The following is a 19850-nucleotide window of genomic DNA, read 5'->3' as shown; positions in this document are numbered from 1 at the left end:
TACTACAAGATAGAGCAAAATCCTTAAAAGGTAAGACATCCTTGATCACTATAAGTAAAAAACTAAGAGCTCTCATAAAATCTTCCAAAGCAAATTTCGAGAGAAAAATAGCTAAAGACTCAAAAGACAATCATAAGGCTTTCTTTAGCTATGTTAGAAACCTGGGAGGAAACTCCCAGATATGCTCAAAGCTAGTTCAAAATGATGTGAAGATTACTGATCCTACAGACATTGCCAACATACTGGCTCACAGGTTCAGTGCAAACTTCTCTCCCCAAAAGGAGGGATATCTATACCAAACGATTGCAGCCCCCAAACATCTCCAGCGCCCAAGTGAAAACTGCTCTCTCCAAAGCAAAACACAGCATCCATGGGACCTGATGGTGTCCCGGCTGTGTGCTCCATGAACTCAATGAGGAATTAAACCCACAGCTAGGACAGCTGTTTAATCAAAGTCTTACCTCTGGATACGCACTCCAGGAGTGGCGCACTGCAACTGTGGTACCACTTCACAAAGGCGGTGCCTCCACCGACCCTGGAAATTACCGCCCATTAGTTTGACAAGCCTTATCTGCAAAGCCATGGAGAGGATCATAATGGACCTCATAAATAAAGACATAGGGAATTTGCAGACTTTGGATCCAACCCAGTTTGGCTTTGTCAAAGGCAGATCATGCCTTTAAATTTGGTTGACTTTTTCGAAACAGTCACCAAAGCCATTGATGAGGGAAAGGCAGTCCATACAGCCTACCTCGATCTGGCTAAGGCCTTCGATACAATACCCCACTCAGGTATCATTGAAAACTCATCAGCTTAAATGTCAACCCATACATCACAAGATGGGTTGCAAACTGGCTGAGTGACAGAACCCACAGGGTCAGAGTTGCTGGCGCCATGTCAGACTCAAAGCCTGTCACAAGTGGTGTCCCACTGGGCTCAGTCCTGGGCCCACTCTTGTTTGGCATCTACTTCTCCAGTACAAGCAAACACAGGAGGGTTATGGCTGACCAAGTTTGCAGATGACTGCAAACTGGGCCATAGTAGAAAACACATCTGACACAGATATCCTTCAGAAGGGTCTCACAGAAACGGATAACTGGTGCCAGAGCCACGCCTAAAGTTAAATGCCAAAAATGCATAGTCATACCCTTCGAAAAACAAGGTTACCCCTAGCTACCAAATAGGTGGCAATCCACTGAGCGCAGAAGAAGTTATCAGGGACCTGGGGACCCAGGTTGATAGTAGTCTGTCATTCGACACCCATGTAGCTAAAGTAGTTAGGAAGACCTTCTACATTGCCCACCTTATCATGAAGGGTTTCTCATCTAGATCAAGGGAGGTCATAGTCTCCCTTTACTCATCACTCATCAGACCAATGATTGAGTACAATGCCCCATTCGAATGTATCTGACCCAACACTTGCAGCAGCTGGAGAGGCCACAAAAGTTCCTCACCAAAAGGATAAAGGGTCTCAAAATCTGTCCTATGCTGCCCGACTGAAAGAACTCCAGCTCTACTCAGTCGCCATCACGGTGCTCAGAGGTGACCTTTGCCTAACATACAAGGCCATGTCAAACCCAGATTTGATGAATATGCTTCACCTCAAAAATCCAGATCCATCAGAGCCACAAGGGCGGAGACTTAAACCTGGACACGACTATTAATAGGACGTGCTGGAGGGATAGATTCATCACCCAAAGACTCCCTATGCTGTGGAACAAAATCCCGGTACATGTGAGGCAGAGCACCTCACTGGCCTTGTTCAAGAGAAATCTTGACCAATGGATGGGAGATCGCAGATATACCCCAGGGATTACCTCAGTGTCATTGCTCGACAGAGGCACAGCAAAATAATGGGTTTAGTTCCCCGTACTAAAGGGGTGGCGTAAGCCACAAAACGATGGGCTAGGCTTGTAAATGCCCTCGGGCAGATAGCCTAGTATGAACCTATGAACTAATAAGGTCACAGCTTCCTCTAAGCCTTCATGTTAAGTTGTCATTCTCGCCTTCATTCTTGCTGGATGGGTTCGGAGCCGATCCTCGGCTCCGACTCGGCCTATACTATAGCTCGAGAGCTATTTTTACCGGCTCGAGGCAGCCCTATATCCCACAATACCATGCGCTAACTCCCCAGATCTCGTTTGCCGCTTCACTGCGATGTTGCTTTTTTTACCGGCTCAGGTCAGTAAAAGGAATTTTCAACAAAGTTTCTATTTTTTGAGGTAGTTTCTTAGGTTTTTTTTCCCCTCATTTGTTCCCTATCGATATTGTTACTTATTAGTGTTTGTTTCGTACGCCCTACCCACCCCTTTAGTTAACTTTTATTATCAGGCCTACAGGCTTTAGTTTTTCTGTTTAGTCACCCCCTGTGTGTGTGTGTGTGTGTGTGTGTGTGTGTGTGTGTGTGTGTGTGTGTGTGTGTTGTTCTAGTCAGCCCCCTCATCTCCCCCTTGTGTGTAAGTGAGTGAGTGTGTGTGCTGATTGAGTTACTGTCTTTAGGGCAATGTCCAAAGACGTTAAGATCTCGGGATTCAAGAAGTGTTACTCGTGCTGTCAGAAAATGTCGCTGACAGACGGTCACACTTCTTGTGTCTGTTGCTTGGGACCTTTACACCTGCAGGACTCTTGTTCTGTTTGTCACGGATTTAGTTCAGGAGTCCTGCAGGAAAGGTGTAACAAGCTCATCCTAAGGGGCTTGTTAAAGCTGGATGACTCCCTGTCCAAGTCTGGCTCAGGGAAGTCGTCAAAAACCGCCAAACCCTCGGCTCCAGCTTCTGAGCCAAGGGCTGGCGTTATCGAGACGGCTCCGACCTCGGTTCCATCTGGCTCCAAGGCGAGCAAAGTGGTTTCTGCTCCGAAACCTTCATCGGAGCTGACCCCAGCACGCAAGCGCTCTAGGTCTCCTTCGCTAGAGTCCGTCAGATCGGCTCCGAGGTCCCCTCTCCTATCGGAGCGGAGTCATAGGACTCATTCATCGAGGTCATCCAGGCTCTCCGACCACGACATCGAGAGGGTGGTCAGTAGACTCATAAAATCTCAGGCGCTGGCCCAAATGCTCCAGAGCCCATCTCACCAGACTGTGACTCCTTCGATACAGCTATCCATTCCTCCTCCGACTCATCTCTCGAGTTTGGAGCTGGAGTTTGTCGGAACCGTGACCTTGCCCACGTCGGAGCCGATACTTCCTCCTTCGGCTCTGGTGTCGTCGGCTCCGACCTCTTCATTGGTTCCATCCGTGGAGAGGTCCGGGCGCCGAGACTCCATTGTCGGCTCCGAGGGGGCGAGTGGCATCGAACCCTTGTCCGACCCCAATCTCCCTCTCGGAGCTTTTGCTCTGGTTAGTTCGGCCCCAACATCATTCTCGGAGCCTTCTCTGTTGGTTCTGGGGGCGGTTCCGGTCTCTTCGGAGCCGAGGCTACCTTTGGTATCTGATGGGGGAGCCTTCGAGGTGATGAGGAGTGTGCTGGACCCAATGTCCACTCCAAGATTAAGTTCTGCGGCTCCTCCCTCTGTAGTGCCTGTTACGGTCTCTGGCCATCCTCCTACACCTGACAGCAGAGATCCAAAGCGTAGGGTACCCACCTTGGGTGTCTCCTCCTCTTCCGTGGGCTCCCCTGAAGTTTCAGGGGAACCCCCTAGGAAAAGAAAGTGCAAGAAGAAGCACATAGACTCCCCCGAGTCTGTCACGTCGGACACCGACTTGGATGAGTCGGAAGGTTCCCCCAGATCCCCCTCTGAGGATGTCTCCTGTTCAGACATCCTGGAGATCCTAAGACAGAGGGGAAATTGGTCCACTCTCAAACCTTCCAAGGACGAGTCGGTTTACCTTGACGCCTTTGGTTCTCGCCCTTCCACCTCCTGGGTGTCTCCCCCTTTCGACCCACTAATGGAGGTAGTGGCTAGAAAGGCGTGGGCTGCTCCTGATTCAATGGAACCTACCCCTAGGAGGCTTTCTAAATTTATTTCTGCACCAGATGACAAATCCTTTCTCACCAAAGGTGTTTCAGTTGATGCTGTGGTGGTAGCAGCAGTCACTAAGAAGGAATTGTCTGATCCTTCTGTATCTGTTCATCCTCCTAACAAAGAGTCCAGGACCATGGACAGGTAAGGCAAGCGGACGTTTGCTTCAGCGACCTTTTCTATGCGATCGCTGAACTAGTTGTCATTTCACCCGCCTTCAGAGAGACTTGCTCAAAGAGCTGGGTGAAACGGTACAGGATCCTTCTGCTGTGGGGTTTAAGGACAAAATAAACTCTCAGCTGGCTACCCTGAACTCCATTGTTAACTCCTCCATGCGGCTTATCTCTTATGCAGCCGATGGAGCGAGTAGGGCCGCTGGTACAGGCGTTGCATTGAGACGTCACGCTTGGATGCGACTCTGTAACTTTGCCGATCCCTTCAAGGCGTCCTTCACCAACACCCCCTTTGACGGTTTGGAATTGTTCGACCTCAGGTGAAGAATACCCTCACCAGATGCGAGCAAGATGGTAAGACTCTCTGCCGTGGGAGTCCATTTTTCTGCCTTCTAGACCTTATCCTAAGGGACAGAAGGGAGGAAAGATGTGGTTCCGAAACCTCAGGGAGTCGCGCCGTGACGTGGTGAATTTCCCCCTAGAGGCAGAGGGAAATAATAACAGACGCCACTCCAGGGGCAGAGGGGGTCCTCAGAACCAGGGCTCTAGGGAATCTTTTCCTGACCAACCCTTTCAGCATCCCTAAGAAGCTGCCCGACTGTCCACCTTCGGAGACAGTCGGGGGAAGATTATCTCTGTACCCGGAAGCCTGGCAATCCCTCTCCCAAGACACATGGGTACAGAAGATCATATCCGAGGGTTACAAAATCCCTTTCACTTTCCCTCCGGTACAACCGCCAAAACCCCTACCAGACGTACCACCCGCACAAAGGGGTCAGGTTCAGCTAGAAATAAAAAAGCTGTTAGAAAAAAGAGTCATCCAGGCAGTCCCAGCAGATCAGCTAGGATCTGGAATCTACTCCAGATTCTTTTTGGTACCAAAAAAGTCAGGAGAATGGAGACCCATTTTGGACCTCAGCAGGTTAAACAACTCTGTACTAAAGACAAAATTTTGGATGGTAACACTGCAGTCCATTCTACCCTTTTTGGGCAGAGACAACTGGATGTGCTCGTTAGACCTCCAGGACGCGTACTACCGTATAAAGATACACAGGCGCTCCAGGAGGTTTCTCTGCTTCTGGCTGGGAGTCCGTCATTTTCAATTCAGGGCCCTGCCCTTTGGTCTCACCACAGCCCCCCGGGTGTTCACCAAATGTTTGGCAGTGGTCACGGCTCACCTGAGACAGAAAGGATTCCAGGTGTTTCCATACTTAGACGACTGGCTCATTTCCGCTACCACCAAACAGGATCTCATAATGGCCAGGGATTACACTCTTCAACTTTGCAACAGTCTGGGTATTTCTATAAATTTTGCAAAGTCCTCCTTGTCACCTTGTCAATGTATAAACTTTACAGGCACCGTATTAAACACCACAGAAATGTCTGCAACATTACCACCTCAGAGAGTGACAGACATAAGGCGGAATGTTCAGCCCCTGTTTCAGCCCAACAGAGTCCAAGTCAAGCTAGTATTGAAAGTGTTGGGCCTCATGGTGGCGGCGATTCTTCTACTTCTGTTAGCCCGCTTCCACATGAGGCTCCTTCAGTGGATGCTGTTTTCTCAGTGGTCCTTTCAACAGCTACCAATGATCCACAACATTTTGATAACCCCATCTTGCAAGAAACATCTCTCCTGGTGGATGGTTTCCCCTCAGCTTTTTCAGGGCAGACCCTTTGATGTCCTTCAAGAATGCAACTGCAGTCATAACATATGGGTTGTCCTGCCTCAGGCAGCCCTCGGTCGGCCGGATTCCAAAGTCTGGGTCCGGCGTCGGCTGGTGTCGCCTCCTCTCCGACGTCAGAACGGCTGGAGTATAAAGGCATTGGTCAACGCCATCTTCTTCAGTCTTTCTTGCCGCGCGGTGCCCGAAGCAGAAGCAGTTCGCAAGTGCCGGTCGGTCAGCTCCTGTGTTTTCAGTACTGAAGTCATCTAAAAGCTAAGTACCCTGTTGGGGAGCATTTTTTCTTGCCTCAGCCGATGTCAGAACAAATTGAGAAAGTTAATAATTGTTTGTCTTGTGGTAAACAAATACCTCATAAGGACTTCCATTCTTATTGCCTTCCTTGCCTGGGCCCAGACCACGACGTCTCGGCCTGTGCTTGCTTTAATAAGCGCACTCTCATGTGCCAGGCAGAATTTGCCGAAGACTTTTTCGGAGATTATTTTGCTTATATCATGCCGTCGGATCAACCGACAACTCAAACTTCCAAAAAACGTAAGGACCGGGACCGACATCCTCGGCCTGCACCCTCTACCGATACTCCTCCTAAACCTTCCGCGAGTGCTTCGGTCCCTTCGGAAGCGGTAATTCAACCGCTCCAGGCCGACGACACAGCGGTAACTCGTCCTTCGGTCTCTGAGTCTACTCCGGTGCCGGTTGTTGACTTTCCTCCAGAAACCGAGGTTCTGGATCTACCCGAAACCATTCCTGTGGACAAGGTTACTCCTGCACGTGGGGCAGCTAGGCCTCCTGTATCCATGTCCATCAAGGCCTTTGCACGTGCTAAGACCGCCAGCCAGGCCAAGGCCCATCCTTCCAGGCCTATGAGGACTCTGATGCTGAGGAATCAGTTCCCTCTGCCTCTCCTCCAGAGGATTTTTCGTTCGGTGAAGTCCTTCACTCCATGAGGGAGCATTTTAAATGGCAGGGTCAGGAATTCTCTGACTCCAGGAAAAGGCTACGTACCTTCCTCAAGCTTCCCCAGCACAGACCTTTAGCTATCCCTCCAGTTATGGATGTCCTGGATGATGTTTTCTCCGACTCCAGTGCTAACCCTGATTCTCTCCCTCCTGCTCCTGTCAAGCCAGACAGATATTATAGGGTCCCTGACACCCACAAGCATCTCTTTAAGACCCATTCTGTGGATCTAGAAACTATTTCACAGGGCCCCAAGGGAGTGGCTACTTCCACAGCCAAGAATCCACTGCCAGCGGATAGGGAAGCTAGGTCCCTGGAGAGATGGGGTAAAAAAGTTTATACCTCTACCACCCTGGCCATGAGGTCACTCAACTGCCTTTTTCATATGTTTCAGTACCAGGATTTCTTACTGGATGACTTACAGAAAAAGCTAGCCTCCCCTGAGCCTACTGATATGAAGGCATTGCAGGATCTAGTACATAACTCTCAGCAGGTTAACAATCATTTTCTTCAGTGTGGTTATGATGCATTGGAGGCTTCATGTAGGGCAGCTATGACTGGGGCTGTTATACGTAGACATGCTTGTTTAAAAGAACAGCCACTGCCAGACCATGTTAAAGTAAAGTTACTTGATGCACCTCTGGAAAAACAGAAGCTTTTTGGTGCTAATGCACAAGATGTGTTGAAGTCCATTGAGGAAAAAGCTAAATCAGTACAGACAGTCAAAGATTTCCTCCAGGTTCAGCCACCCAGATTCAGCAGGAATTGGCCTTCAAAGAATTGGTCCTTTCCAGACACTGACAAGTTTCAAAGGGGAAAAGCAGGCGTGCCCGAGGTAGAGGGCAATACCGAGGCTCCTACAGGGGCCGCCAATGGCAACCACCAAATCAAAGAAGTGGCGCAGGCAGCCCAGCTGCACCACAAGGACAACCACAATGACTTGACTTTCATACCGCCTACAAAGGCTCAAAGAGAAGCACCTTTGGGCGGAAAGTTATCCTTATTCTCAAAAAACTGGCATATCTTAACCAAGGACAACTGGATTCTGGATTTAATAGACAACGGTTACAGATTCCACTTCCATACTTTACCAATAAGACAAGGCATGCCAAACCTGCCACTTCATCAAAGGGGAGAGGCACTCATTCAAGTTTCAAAGCTGTTAAACATAAATGCAATAGAAAAGGTTCCTCCACAGCAGCAAGGCCAGGGTCTTTATTCAAGACTGTTCCTTGTTCCAAGAAAGGAAAACAAATGGAGACCTATACTGGACATGTCTACTCTAAATACTTATCTCATTGTGCCAAAGTTCAAAATGCTGATGTTGCAGCAACTCCTTCCCATGCTGGGCAAGGGGTCTTGGCTGGTCACTCTGGACCTCAAGGAGGCATTCCTGCATGTCCCAATCAGACAAAGCTGCAGAAGATACCTCAGATTTCTTGCAGGGACAGAGCATTATCAATTCTCAGCATTGCCGTTTGGCTTATCTACTGCGCCCAGAGTGTTCACAAAATGCCTGGCATCAGTAGTGGCACACTGCAGACTCCAGGGGATTCAAATATACCCCTACCTGGACGACTGCCTCATACAAGCAGACAACAAGCAAACTTTGATAGCAAACTTGGACTATGTCATTCAATTACTACAGGCCTTGGGATACACAGTCAACATTCAGAAATCAAGACTACTGCCATCCCAACAAATTATTTTCCTAGGAGCCAAACTGGACACAAAAACACAAATGGCTTATCTCACAGAGGAAAAACAACAGCAGTTACCAGAGTACTTCAAAGACCTAGCAAAGTTCTCCCAGCTAACTGCAAGGAAAATCCTGCAGGCCCTGGGGTTCATGGCATCTTGCATTCTTCTGATACCTTTGGTAAGACTTCATATGAGAAAGCTGCAATGGTACTTAAAAAGCTTATGGTCCCAACACAGCCAAAGCCTAGAGGACGTAATCCCACTCATTCTGTGTCTGCAAAAAGAATTTTTGTGGTGGGCTCAAGCAAGTCAGTTAAACAAGGGCATGTCTTTCAACAAACCTCAAGCAGGTCAAATGATTACAACAGACGCCTCAGACCATGGATGGGGGCACATGGAGGGCAGATGCATTCAAGGTCAATGGACACCAAGGGAAAGGCATCTGCACATAAACCAAAAAGAGATGTTGGCAGTGATACATGCAATCGAGACTTTCGAAAAATCACTTCAACAAGGACATTTGCTAATAAGGACAGACAACACCACGGTTATGTGGTATATAAACAAGCAGGGAGGCACTCATTCTTATCCCCTCTGCAGACTAACAATGCTTCTCTGGGAAAAATCCCTAAGTCTGAAGATACATTTGCAATCCCAATTTGTGCCAGGCAAGGACAATGTACTGGCGGACAAGCTGAGCAGAAATTTCTTGGATCCACACGAATGGATGCTGCATCCTCACATTTTCTCACAAATAACAAGGACATGGGGAAGAACGGACATAGATCTCTTTGCTTCTCACATGAACCATCACCTGGAAAAGTTCTGTACAAGGACACACCATCCTCTAGCCTGGAAAACGGATGATCTCTCCTTCAGCTGGAAGTCCCTAACAATTTATGCATTCCCCTCCTCTACCACTGCTGACCAAGGTGATACTGAAGATCAAAGCAGAACAACCAACAGGCATTTTGATTGCTCCAGACTGGCCAAGGCAGCACTGGTACCCATTGCTGTTGAGCATATCTGGGACCAAACTGTGGCCTCTGTCCCTATGGCCTCTGCTTCTAACACAACACAATTGCAGGACGGTTCATCAAAACCTGAAAACATTGCATCTGACAGCCTGGAGGCTACCATAACTCCTTCCGATATCTCTCTTTCCAAAAAAGTTCAAGAGATCTTACTGGAATCACGCAGACCTTCCACCAGAAAAACCTATTCAGCCAAGTGGAAGAGATTCAGCATCTGGAATGCTAACAGGGGTCAGGATACAACAGTATTGAGTATACCTCAGATATTGGAATACTTGGCAGAAATGTTTCATACTGGTCTCTCATACTCTTCCATAAAGATTCATGCCTCAGCTATCTCAGCGAAATACAATTGTGATCCACCGGTGTTTTCACATCCTTTGCTAAGACAGTTCCTAAGGGGGATAAAGAATATCAAACCTCCCAGGAAACAGCCAGTACCTGCATTGGACCTCAACTTCGTCTTGGAAAAATTAACTCTTCCACCCTTTGAACCAGCAGCAACTTCAGAAATGCAATTTCTATCATGGAAAACTGTTTTCCTACTGGCAATCACATCAGCAATAAGAGTCTCGGAGATACAGGCACTTATGGCAGTACCTCCTTTTCTCATTTTTCATCAGGACAGAGTCTCTCTAAGAACCAATCCTTCATTCATGCCAAAAGTAATTTCAAGGGTGTCTCTAAACCAAGCCATTCATCTGCCTACTTTCTTTCCCAACCCTCAAAACAGGGGGGAAGCACTGTTGCATACTTTGGACATACACAGGCAACTATGCTACTACCTGGACAGAACTAAGGCCACCAGAAAGTCTGGCCAACTGTTTGTAGCCTATGCTGCTGGAATACAAGGAAAAGCAATCTCCAAACAAACAATTTCCAAATGGATTGGACACTGCATCAGATTCTGCTATTCCTTCCATGGAAAAGGTGTGCCAGCAAATATCAGGCCACACTCCAGAGCTATAGCCACATCTACAGCTTTTCTAAGAGGAGTGGCTACAAAGGACATTCTAGAGGCTGCTACATGGAGCTCCGTGCATACATTTACCAAACACTACAACCTGCCTTTATACTCCAGATCCCGAGCAGACTTTGCTTCGCCAGTCCTGCAGGGCATTTTAGCTACACCATCACTTTCTTAGTTCCAACCGCCCCCAGCTTGGCTATGGTATTCAACCCATATGTTATGACTGCAGTTGCATTCTTGAAGGACATAGTACAGTTTTGTACCTACCATAAATGTAGATGTCCGATAGATATGCAACTGCAGTCGGATTCTCCCGCCCTCCTACCCCTCTGCATCCTTCTTTATGGGTCCACTACCCCTACTCCTTTTAGCTGGGGATATCTCTATGGTGTATCTGTTTATTACTGTTGTGCATGTCTGGAATTCTTTGTCCATTCACCAAATTTAGCCTTCCTAGGAGGGCACCTGGCATCTGGGGCAAGAAACACTGAAGAAGATGACGTCTGCCGATGCCTTTATACTCCAGCCGTTCTGACGTCGGAGAGGAGGCGACACCAGCCGACGCCAGACCCAGACTTTGGAATCCGGCCGGCCGAGGGCTGCCTGAGGCAGGACAACCCATATATTATGACTGCAGTTGCATATCTATCGGACATCTACATTTATGGTAGGTACAAAACTGTACTTTCTCCCCCCTCCAGTTGCCACTGTCACAACGGATGCCTCCCTGATCGGGTGGGGGGGCATTATCAGGGCAGGACGGTCCAGGGCACTTGGCAACAGTCAGAATGCCACCTGCACATAAATGTCCTGGAGATGAGGGCGGTGCTTTTGACGTTGCAAGCCCTTCAGAGCTCTCTTCCCACGGGGATTATAGCAATTCAAATGGACAATATGTCTGTGGTGTGGTACATAAACAAGCAGGGCGGAACAAGGTCCTACCCCTTCTGTCGAGAAGCAATCAGACTTTGGCAATGGGCGATTTCATCTAAATGGTTTCTGATAGCAACGCACATCCCTGGGAAGTCCAACGTCATAGCAGACAGATTGAGCAGAACTATCCTCATGCCTCACGAGTGGTCTCTAAATCAAGTGGTAGCAGACGGAATTTTTCGGAAGTGGGGCCAGCCTTGCTGCGACCTTTTCGTAACTCCCCAAAACAGCAAGTGCCTCGACTTCTTCACACTTTTTCCTCTACCAGGCCAACCCCTCAGAGATGCTCTTGTTCACGTTTGGCCCCGGGGTCTTCTTTATGCCTTTCCATTGATCCCGCAATTAATTCAGAAAGCAACCGCATTAAGATCCAAAATGATCCTCATTGCCCCGTTTTGGCCTCGACAAGTTTGGTTCCCGTTCCTGCACAAATACCTACTGGAACAGCCTTGGCATCTGGAACCCCTTCCGGATCTGTTGACCCACCTCACGGGCAAGCTGCATCAGTCTCTACATTCCATCAACCTCACAGCTTGGTTGCTCCACTTCCAGCCATAGCCAGGCTTCCCCTTATTTTTCTTCCTGTTCGTGATATAATTCTGGCTTCCCATACGTCCAATACTAGGAAGACTTATGCGAGTAAATGGAAGCGTTTTTCACACTGGGCACAAACTAGGTCCTTAAATCCTTTCCATGCACCCATTCATGAGGTTCTAGACTTTCTGGCGGAGCTTTTTCATTCAGGGTCATCATCGGCCACTATCAGGGTACAATTAGCGGCCATTGCTAATTTTCATGTTGGACTCTCAGAAGCAAATATTATGTTCCCACAAACTCTGTAAAGCCTTTCTCAAGGGCATCTTTTTGCTCAGACCTCCAGTCAAAGATCCACCCCCACAATGGGATTTGAATTTAGTTCTAACCTCACTAATTCTGCCCCCTTTTGAACCTGCAGCTTCTTGCTCCCTCAAACTTCTTTCTTGGAAAACGCTGTTTTTAGTAGCTGTAACATCTGCCAGAAGGGTATCGGAACTTCAAGCCTTGTCTGTCCGTCCTCCTTATTTGGTTTTTCATAAAGACAGGGTAACTCTCAGAACAAACCCTTCCTTCCTACCAAAAGTGTTATCGGAAGCAAATTTAAACCACTCCATTGATTTGCCTGTCTTTTCCCCAGACTATACCAACAGGGCTGAACAAAAATTACATTCATTAGATGTTCTTCGCCAATTACGGTATTACCTAGACAGGACAAAACAATTCAGAAAGTCAGACCAGCTCTTTCTCTCTTATGCTGCAGGCAAGAAAGGGCTTCCGGTATCGAAGGTTACTCTTTCCAGATGGCTGACATCTATTATTACCTTGGTCTATGAGTTGAGACACAGGCAACTTCCCTCTAGGCCTAAGGCTCATTCAACCAGGGCACTATCAACTTCTACGGCGTTTCAAGCAAGGTTACCACTAGATACCATTTGTGCAGCAGTTACATGGGCGTCCAAACATACCTTTATTGCCCATTGCAAGCTTGATTTAGCCTCCAGAAATAGAGCTGATTTTGGTTCCACTGTACTCAGGAGTCTGTTCCATTGAGCCACCCAGGACTAAGATGCTAGGGACGCTGTCCCATCCAGCAAGAATGAAGGCGAGAATGACAACTTAATATTAAGAAGTTATGTTCTTACCATAACGTTCCATGTTAGTTGTCTTCTTCTCGCCTTCTTTCTTGCATCCCCCCCTCCTGCCCCCTAGCCTGGATAGACTCAAGGTTTCTGAGTCCTTCCATTTCTGGAGATACAATATGTTGCGTTTTTTTCCTTGTATCCTTAGTGTTACTAGCAGGTAATCTGTACTCATAAAAGAGGATTATAATATTTTTATTCTAATATTATTATTTATACTATGTCTTAGCTTCCAAACGAGATCTGGGGAGTTAGCACATGGTATTGTGGGATATAGGGCTGCCTCGAGCCGGTAAAAATAGCTCTCGAGCTATAGTATAGGCCAAGTCGGAGCCGAGGATCGGCTCCGAACCCATCCAGCAAGAAAGAAGGCGAGAAGAAGACAACTAACATGGAACGTTATGGTAGGTACATAACTTCTTATGTATTATGTAGCCTGCTCATATGCATGAATTGACCCTTAAGGACATTTTTACAGACGTGTGGGGTGCATGCTACTCTTATGTAAAATGCTATTTTTGTGACTAGGTTTCCTGTAAAGACTAGTTACCATTTCCTTTAACATTGTCTTATGAATCTTTACATCTAGGAATTCTATCGCCTGCTCAGAATAATAAGTGAATCTTGTCAGTTGAACCTTGTAAGAATTGAACAAATGTCTCCAGGCTATCTACACTCCCTCCCCAAAGCAGAAAAAACATCTACAAAGCGAGTGTACCATAAGATGTCATTGGAGAAATTGCTCTGTTCCAGGAATAATTCCTTTTCCCATGAGAACAGTGTTAGGTTGGCGTAGCTGTTCGCACATAGCTTTTAGTGTATTTATGCTTCTGTGGTCAGTTCGCTTTTTCTTTTCTTTTTACTCTTGTCAAAGATACCTGCCTTCCTTGGGATCTGACATTGATGTGCAATCTCTCACCCAAAGTCCTTTTGAGTCTGCTCATTCATGTGATTTCACATTTCTTTCTTTCTTAGAAGACTGCCTTTTTGGTGGCTATTACTTCGACCAAGAGGGTTTCTGAATTGTAGGTCTTATCTTCTAAACCACCATATATTGATTTCCATAAGGGTAGGGTGAATTTGTGAGCTAACTCCTCTTTTATGACTAAAGTAGCTACTGAAACAATTCTCAACCAGGATATCCAGTTACCTGTTTTCTTTCCTAATCACTCCAATAAGGGCAAATATCTCTTCCATACTTTGGATGTACATCAACAGTTGAGATTTTATTTACATAGAACTAAATCCTTCAGAAAATCTGACCAGTTATTCGTGGCATTTTCCTTGAATAGATGTGGCTAAGCAGTTTCTGAATTGATAATTTCTAAATAGATCTCTAATTGTATTTCCCTGTTTTACTCTATGAGAAAGGTGGAGCTGTCTCGTTCACATAAGGTGTATTGTCTTATGTCAGTGGTTACCTCTTTGGCCTTCTCTTCCAGGATGTCCCTAGATGATATGCATGCTGTGGCCACTTGGTCCACTCCTCACACTTTTATTGCTCATTATAAACTGGATGTTGTCTCCGGAAGCAGAGTATCTTTTGCTTCCACCGTGCTCAGGCATCTCCTTCCCTAGGGCCGCCTAGGGTTCTTTGTAGCTGGGGATTCTGACCCAGATGTTCATAGGTTCATAGGTTCATAGATTAGTACTAAGCTAACTGCCCTTGCGAGCCATTTTAAGCCTAGCCAATTATCCCTTGTGAGACTCAAACCCTGCATCTTGTGTTTGTAAGGCAAACACCTTAACCATTAGGCCACCCTTCCACCCACCTTAACCATTAGGCCACCCTTTCACCATACGTTTTAAAAATCACTTCCTCAGATATGAGGAAGTGATTTTTAAAACGAAAACGTATGGTGGAGCGTTAAGGTGCTGTGTTTCTGTGGAATAAAGTGAACTGAAGTGTGCTGAGCCGTCCGTGTTTTTTTTTCACAATTTTCTAAGCTTGCCCTGCTCAGGGCTTTATTGTTTTGCCTGAAAAGCTGCTTCATTTTGTAGATTACAAGTTTTATTTGAAAGCTGCTGTAAGTTTTGTTTTTTCTTAACATCAGATCAGTAGTTATGTACTTATCATTACTTGATATCTGTGTTATCCTATTTCATTATTTATCACTTCCCACCCCCCTTCCATGTTTCTGGTGGTTCTGGAGAGGCTAGAGTCTCGGGTCCTTGGAGCTGATGCCTCTTGCAATTCTAATAATATTATTAGCTGTATCTGATTGGATAGTTATATGTCCTAGTGTTTTTCTTTCCTTTGTCAGCAAACTCGATTTGAGGGTTAGAAGGTAGAAAGGGATTATGGGAGGTGTGAGGAGCTCGAGACTTGAATCTACTCTGTAAAGTGCCAGATCAGATCCAAGACCCTGATGTGATGAGTAATGAAATAGGATAACACAGATACCAAGTTATGGTAAGTACATAACTATCGTTAAGTGCATATCTAGCCATATTATTCCCGTTACGTAAAGCTTGGAAAGTTTAAAAAAAAAACAAAAAAAACAACCACCTGATCATGCTGTGTAATGCTTTACACAGTGCTACTCATTTCTGACACTCCTGCCTGTTTGAACCATTTTCATTTGGCAGCGTGGTCTTCGGTCACTCTGGTATTCTTATCACTGTATTCCAAGCTTATTACCTTGACAGCATACGGAAAGTATTCTTTTTTAATAACATACAGACTTGCAGTGGTCGTTGTCCTGTCCATTTATCCATGTTATTTGTTTAGTAATTTCTGTTAAGGTTTATTAAAATTTAAGGGATCTGTCATAGTGTTGATGTTGTAGTTGTATTGCTGTTTCTTCTTATAGTGTGAATCTGGTTAGAATATTTGTATGGGATACAGAGCGCAGACTTATGATGAGGCATGTTATAATTCTAGTAAGTCTTGTAATTTTGTTTTCCTTCTTTATCTTCTGCAGTACGTAGAGAAATAGAACGTTTAACAGTTGAGGGGCAGACAGTTGATGGCACAGAGCTTAGTAAAGGACAATTGAAAACAAAAGGTAAGTGAAAATTAGGGGGAAATTTTTGAATACTGTTATGGTACATTTTGTTGAATTTAACTAATAAGTAATGAGTGCAGTAAATGGAGTTTGCATACATTTGTGAATCTAGAAAAGGATGTGGGACAGAACATAATTAAGTTTTCTGTCCTCTCTCATTTCTTGGTTAACACAACTCGAAAAGTATTTAAACTTGTGCATGCTGTACTAATTGGCTTCGTTTTTTACAGGCCAGTGTAACAGTGACTTTTGTTTTTTTTTTTTTTGTATACCTGTCCGGATAAGTAGGTCACATTATAGATTTTAATGTAAACTCAAAGTTTTGAAAACAATGGTGCTAAAATAGAAAATGACATTCTGAGTAATCACATACCTCTATTTGTTTACAGTCAATGTTTTTCAGTTGAGCCTATCAAAAAATCATGTTGACTGAAATATGACGCTTGCTTGGAAGGAGGTAGTCAAATTGCCATGATGTCCTTCAAGGATGCATCTGCAGTCATAACATATGGGTTGTCCTGCCTCAGGCAGCCCTTCGGTCGGCCGGATTCCAAAGTCTGGGTCTGGCCTCGGCTGATGTCGCACTTTCCCCGACGTCAGAGCGTCTGGGGTATAAAAGCATCAGCCGACGCCATCTTCCTCAGTCTTTCTTGCTGCGTGGTGCCCGAAGCAGAAGCAGTTCGCAAGTGCCGGTTGGCCAGCTCCTGTGATTCAGCTACCGAAGACTTCGAAAAAGCTAAGTACCCCGTTGGGGACTCTTTCTTGCCTCTGCCGATGTCAGATAAAGTAAATAATTGTTTAACTTGTGGGAAACAAATACCTCATAAGGATTTCCACTCTTACTGCCTCCCTTGCTTAGGCCCAGACCACGACGTCTCGGCCTGCTCAGCCTGTGCTTCCTTCAACCGACGAACTCTTAGGCGTCGGTCGGAGTTTGCAGAGGAATTTTTTGGGACTAATTTTGCGTACAAGATGCCTTCGGAGACTCCGACTTTGCACGTGGTTAAAAAACGGAAGGACAAGGACCGACCCTCGCGGCCCGCGGTTTCGGCTGAAACCACGATCAGGCCTACAGCGAGTGTCTCGGTTTCGGCTGAAACCGAGTCCTCGGTGCTTCCTATAGCCGAATCCACTCAACCGACTACCTCGGCCACGGAGGCCCCGGCCGAGTTAACCGGTGTCTAGGACATGTCCGACACCATTCCTGTAGACAAGTCTACTCCTGCACGTGGTGCAGCCAGACCCCCTGCATCCATGTCCATTAAGGCCTTTTCTAGGGCTAAAGCTGCTAAACTTGCTAAAGCTTTGCCTCCCAAGACTACCTCTTAGAGGCCTTCTACTGGCTCTCAGATTCTCAGCCTAGCAGAGGATCTTATCTCTTTAATTAGAGGTTCTCAACCTCACCCAGACAGGGGCTCTCTACCACCACCAGACAAAAGGCATAGGGTTGAGCCCTCTGACTCCCACTCTTCAGATGAGTCTACGGATGGATCTGTGTTGTCAGACCACCAGGAGGAGGCTTATTCGGCCTACGAGGATTCTGATGCTGAACAATCTATTCCTTCGGCCTCCCCTCCTGAAGAATTTTCATTTGGTGAGACACTGCATTCTATGAGAGAACATTTTCAATGGCAGGGCCAGGAATTTTCTGATTCTAGAAAGAGATTAAGGACGTTTTTACATTTACCTCAGCATAGGCCTTTAGCTATACCTCCTGTTTTGAATGTTATTGATGATGTGTACTCTGATGCTAGTACAGCCCCTGATTCTCTCCTCCGGCTCCTGCCAAACCTGATAGGTATTACAGGGTCTCGGATTCTCATCTACACCTGTACAAGGCCCACTCTGCAGACCCAGAAACTATTTCCCAGGGCCCAAAGGGTGTTGCAGCTGCCACTGCTAAAAATCGTCTACCTTCTGAAAGGGAGTCTAGAGCTTTAGAGAGATGGGTAAAGAAAGTATATACTTCTGCAACTCTTTCCATGAGGGCATTAAATTGTCAATTTCATATGATTCAGTACCAAGAGTATTTGTTAGATGAATTGCATAAGAAGCTTCCTCTTCTGAACCTTAGACCGTAAATCACTTCAGGATCTGGTACATAACTCACAGCAGGTTAGCAATAATTTTTGCAGTGTGGTTATGATGCACTGGAAGCTTCATGTAGGTCAGCTATGACAGGGGCAGTTATCGTAGGCATGCCTGGTTGAAGGAACAATCTTTACCAGACCATGTTAAAGCTAAGCTCCTGGATGCTCCAATGGAAAAACAAAAATTATTTGGTTCCACGGCTCAGGAGGTCTTGAAGAAGTTTGAAGAAAAGGCAAAATCTGTGCAAACAGTTAAGGACTTTCTGCAAGTCCAACCACCGAGATTCAGCAGAAATTGGCCTACTAAGAATTGGTCCTTTCCGGACTCGGACAGATCCCAGAGAGGCAGGAACAGGCGTGCCAGAGGTAGAGGGCAAGCTAGAGGCTCCTACAGAGGCCGTCAGTGGCAGCTTCCCAACCAGAGAGGTAGTGCAGGAACAACAACAACAACTGCTACACCAGGACAGACTCAATGACTTTATTTTGACTCCGCCGACCAGGGCTCAATTAGAAGCACCATTGGGCGGAAAGCTTTCTTTATTCTCAAAAAATTGGCATTACACCACAAGGGACACATGGACACTGCAAATAATAGACAAAGGATACAGGTTCCATTTCCACACTTTGCCAAAAAGAAAAGGAATGCCAGACCTGCCACCAAATCAGAGGGCAGAGGCTTTGAAGCAAATCAACAAATTAATACAAATGAAATCCATAGAAAATGTACCTCTTTCAGAACAAGGCCAAGGATTTTACTCCAGATTATTCCTTGTTCCAAGAAAAGAAAATCAGTGGAGGCCTATTCTCGACTTGTCCGCACTGAATACTTACCTCATTGTGCCAAAATTCAAGATGCTGACCCTACAGCAACTTCTTCCCATGCTGGGCAAGGAGTCTTGGCTGGTGACTCTAGATCTCAAGGAGGCATACCTGCATGTCCCTATTCGACAAAGTTGCAGAAGACACCTCAGATTTCTTGCAGGATCAGAGCATTATCAATTCTCAGCATTGCCCTTTGGCTTATCTACTGCGCCCAGAGTATTCACGAAATGCCTGGCATCAGTAATTGCACACTGCAGACTTCAGGGGATTCAAATCTACCCATATCTGGACGACTGCCTTATACAAGCGGACAACAAGGAAAATTTGTTAAAGGACTTGGACTATGCCATCCACCTATTGCAGGCCTTGGGATACACAGTCAACATCCAAAAATCAAGACTTGTTCCATCCCAAAGAATAACCTTTTTGGGTGCAGATCTAGACACATCCACCCAAATGGCCTTTCTCACAGAAGAAAAACAAAAACAGCTTCCGGATTACTTCAAGAACCTGACAAGACAAACTCAGCTGACTGCAAGGAAAATCCTGCAGGCCCTGGGTTACATGGCATCCTGCATAATTCTGATCCCACATGCCAGGCTGCATATGAGAAAATTGCAATGGTACCTAAGGAGTGTATGGACTCAGCACAGTCGCAGTTTAGAAACTTTGATCCCACTCATCCCTTGCCTTCAAGAGGAATTCCTGTGGTGGGCTCATGCCTGCCTGTCCAACAGAGGGTTGCCTTTCAACAAACCAAATGCAAACCAAACCATCACCATGGACGCTTCAGACCGAGGCTGGGGAGCACACATGGAGGACAGATGTATCCAAGGGCTATGGT

The 19850-nt window shown here is 46.2% G+C and overlaps 1 protein-coding gene across 1 annotated transcript in view; it reads left to right on the top strand.

The window, feature by feature from the left end:
• WDR37 (WD repeat domain 37) overlaps positions 1-19850 on the top strand; it is a 1467838-nt gene that overhangs the window by 582604 nt on the left and 865384 nt on the right. Inside the window, exon 4 of the mRNA XM_044064684.1 lies at positions 16011-16094. Coding sequence (XP_043920619.1) covers positions 16011-16094 — 84 coding nt within the window. The remainder of the gene's footprint in view (positions 1-16010; positions 16095-19850) is intronic.

Source organism: Protopterus annectens, chromosome 3.part0 (genome assembly GCF_019279795.1).
Source record: "Protopterus annectens isolate FY-2018-M chromosome 3.part0, PAN1.0, whole genome shotgun sequence".
Taxonomy (NCBI): domain Eukaryota; kingdom Metazoa; phylum Chordata; order Ceratodontiformes; family Protopteridae; genus Protopterus; species Protopterus annectens.
The sequence above is the reverse complement of the archived record's forward strand: the minus strand, read 5'-3'. Positions and strand labels throughout refer to the sequence as shown.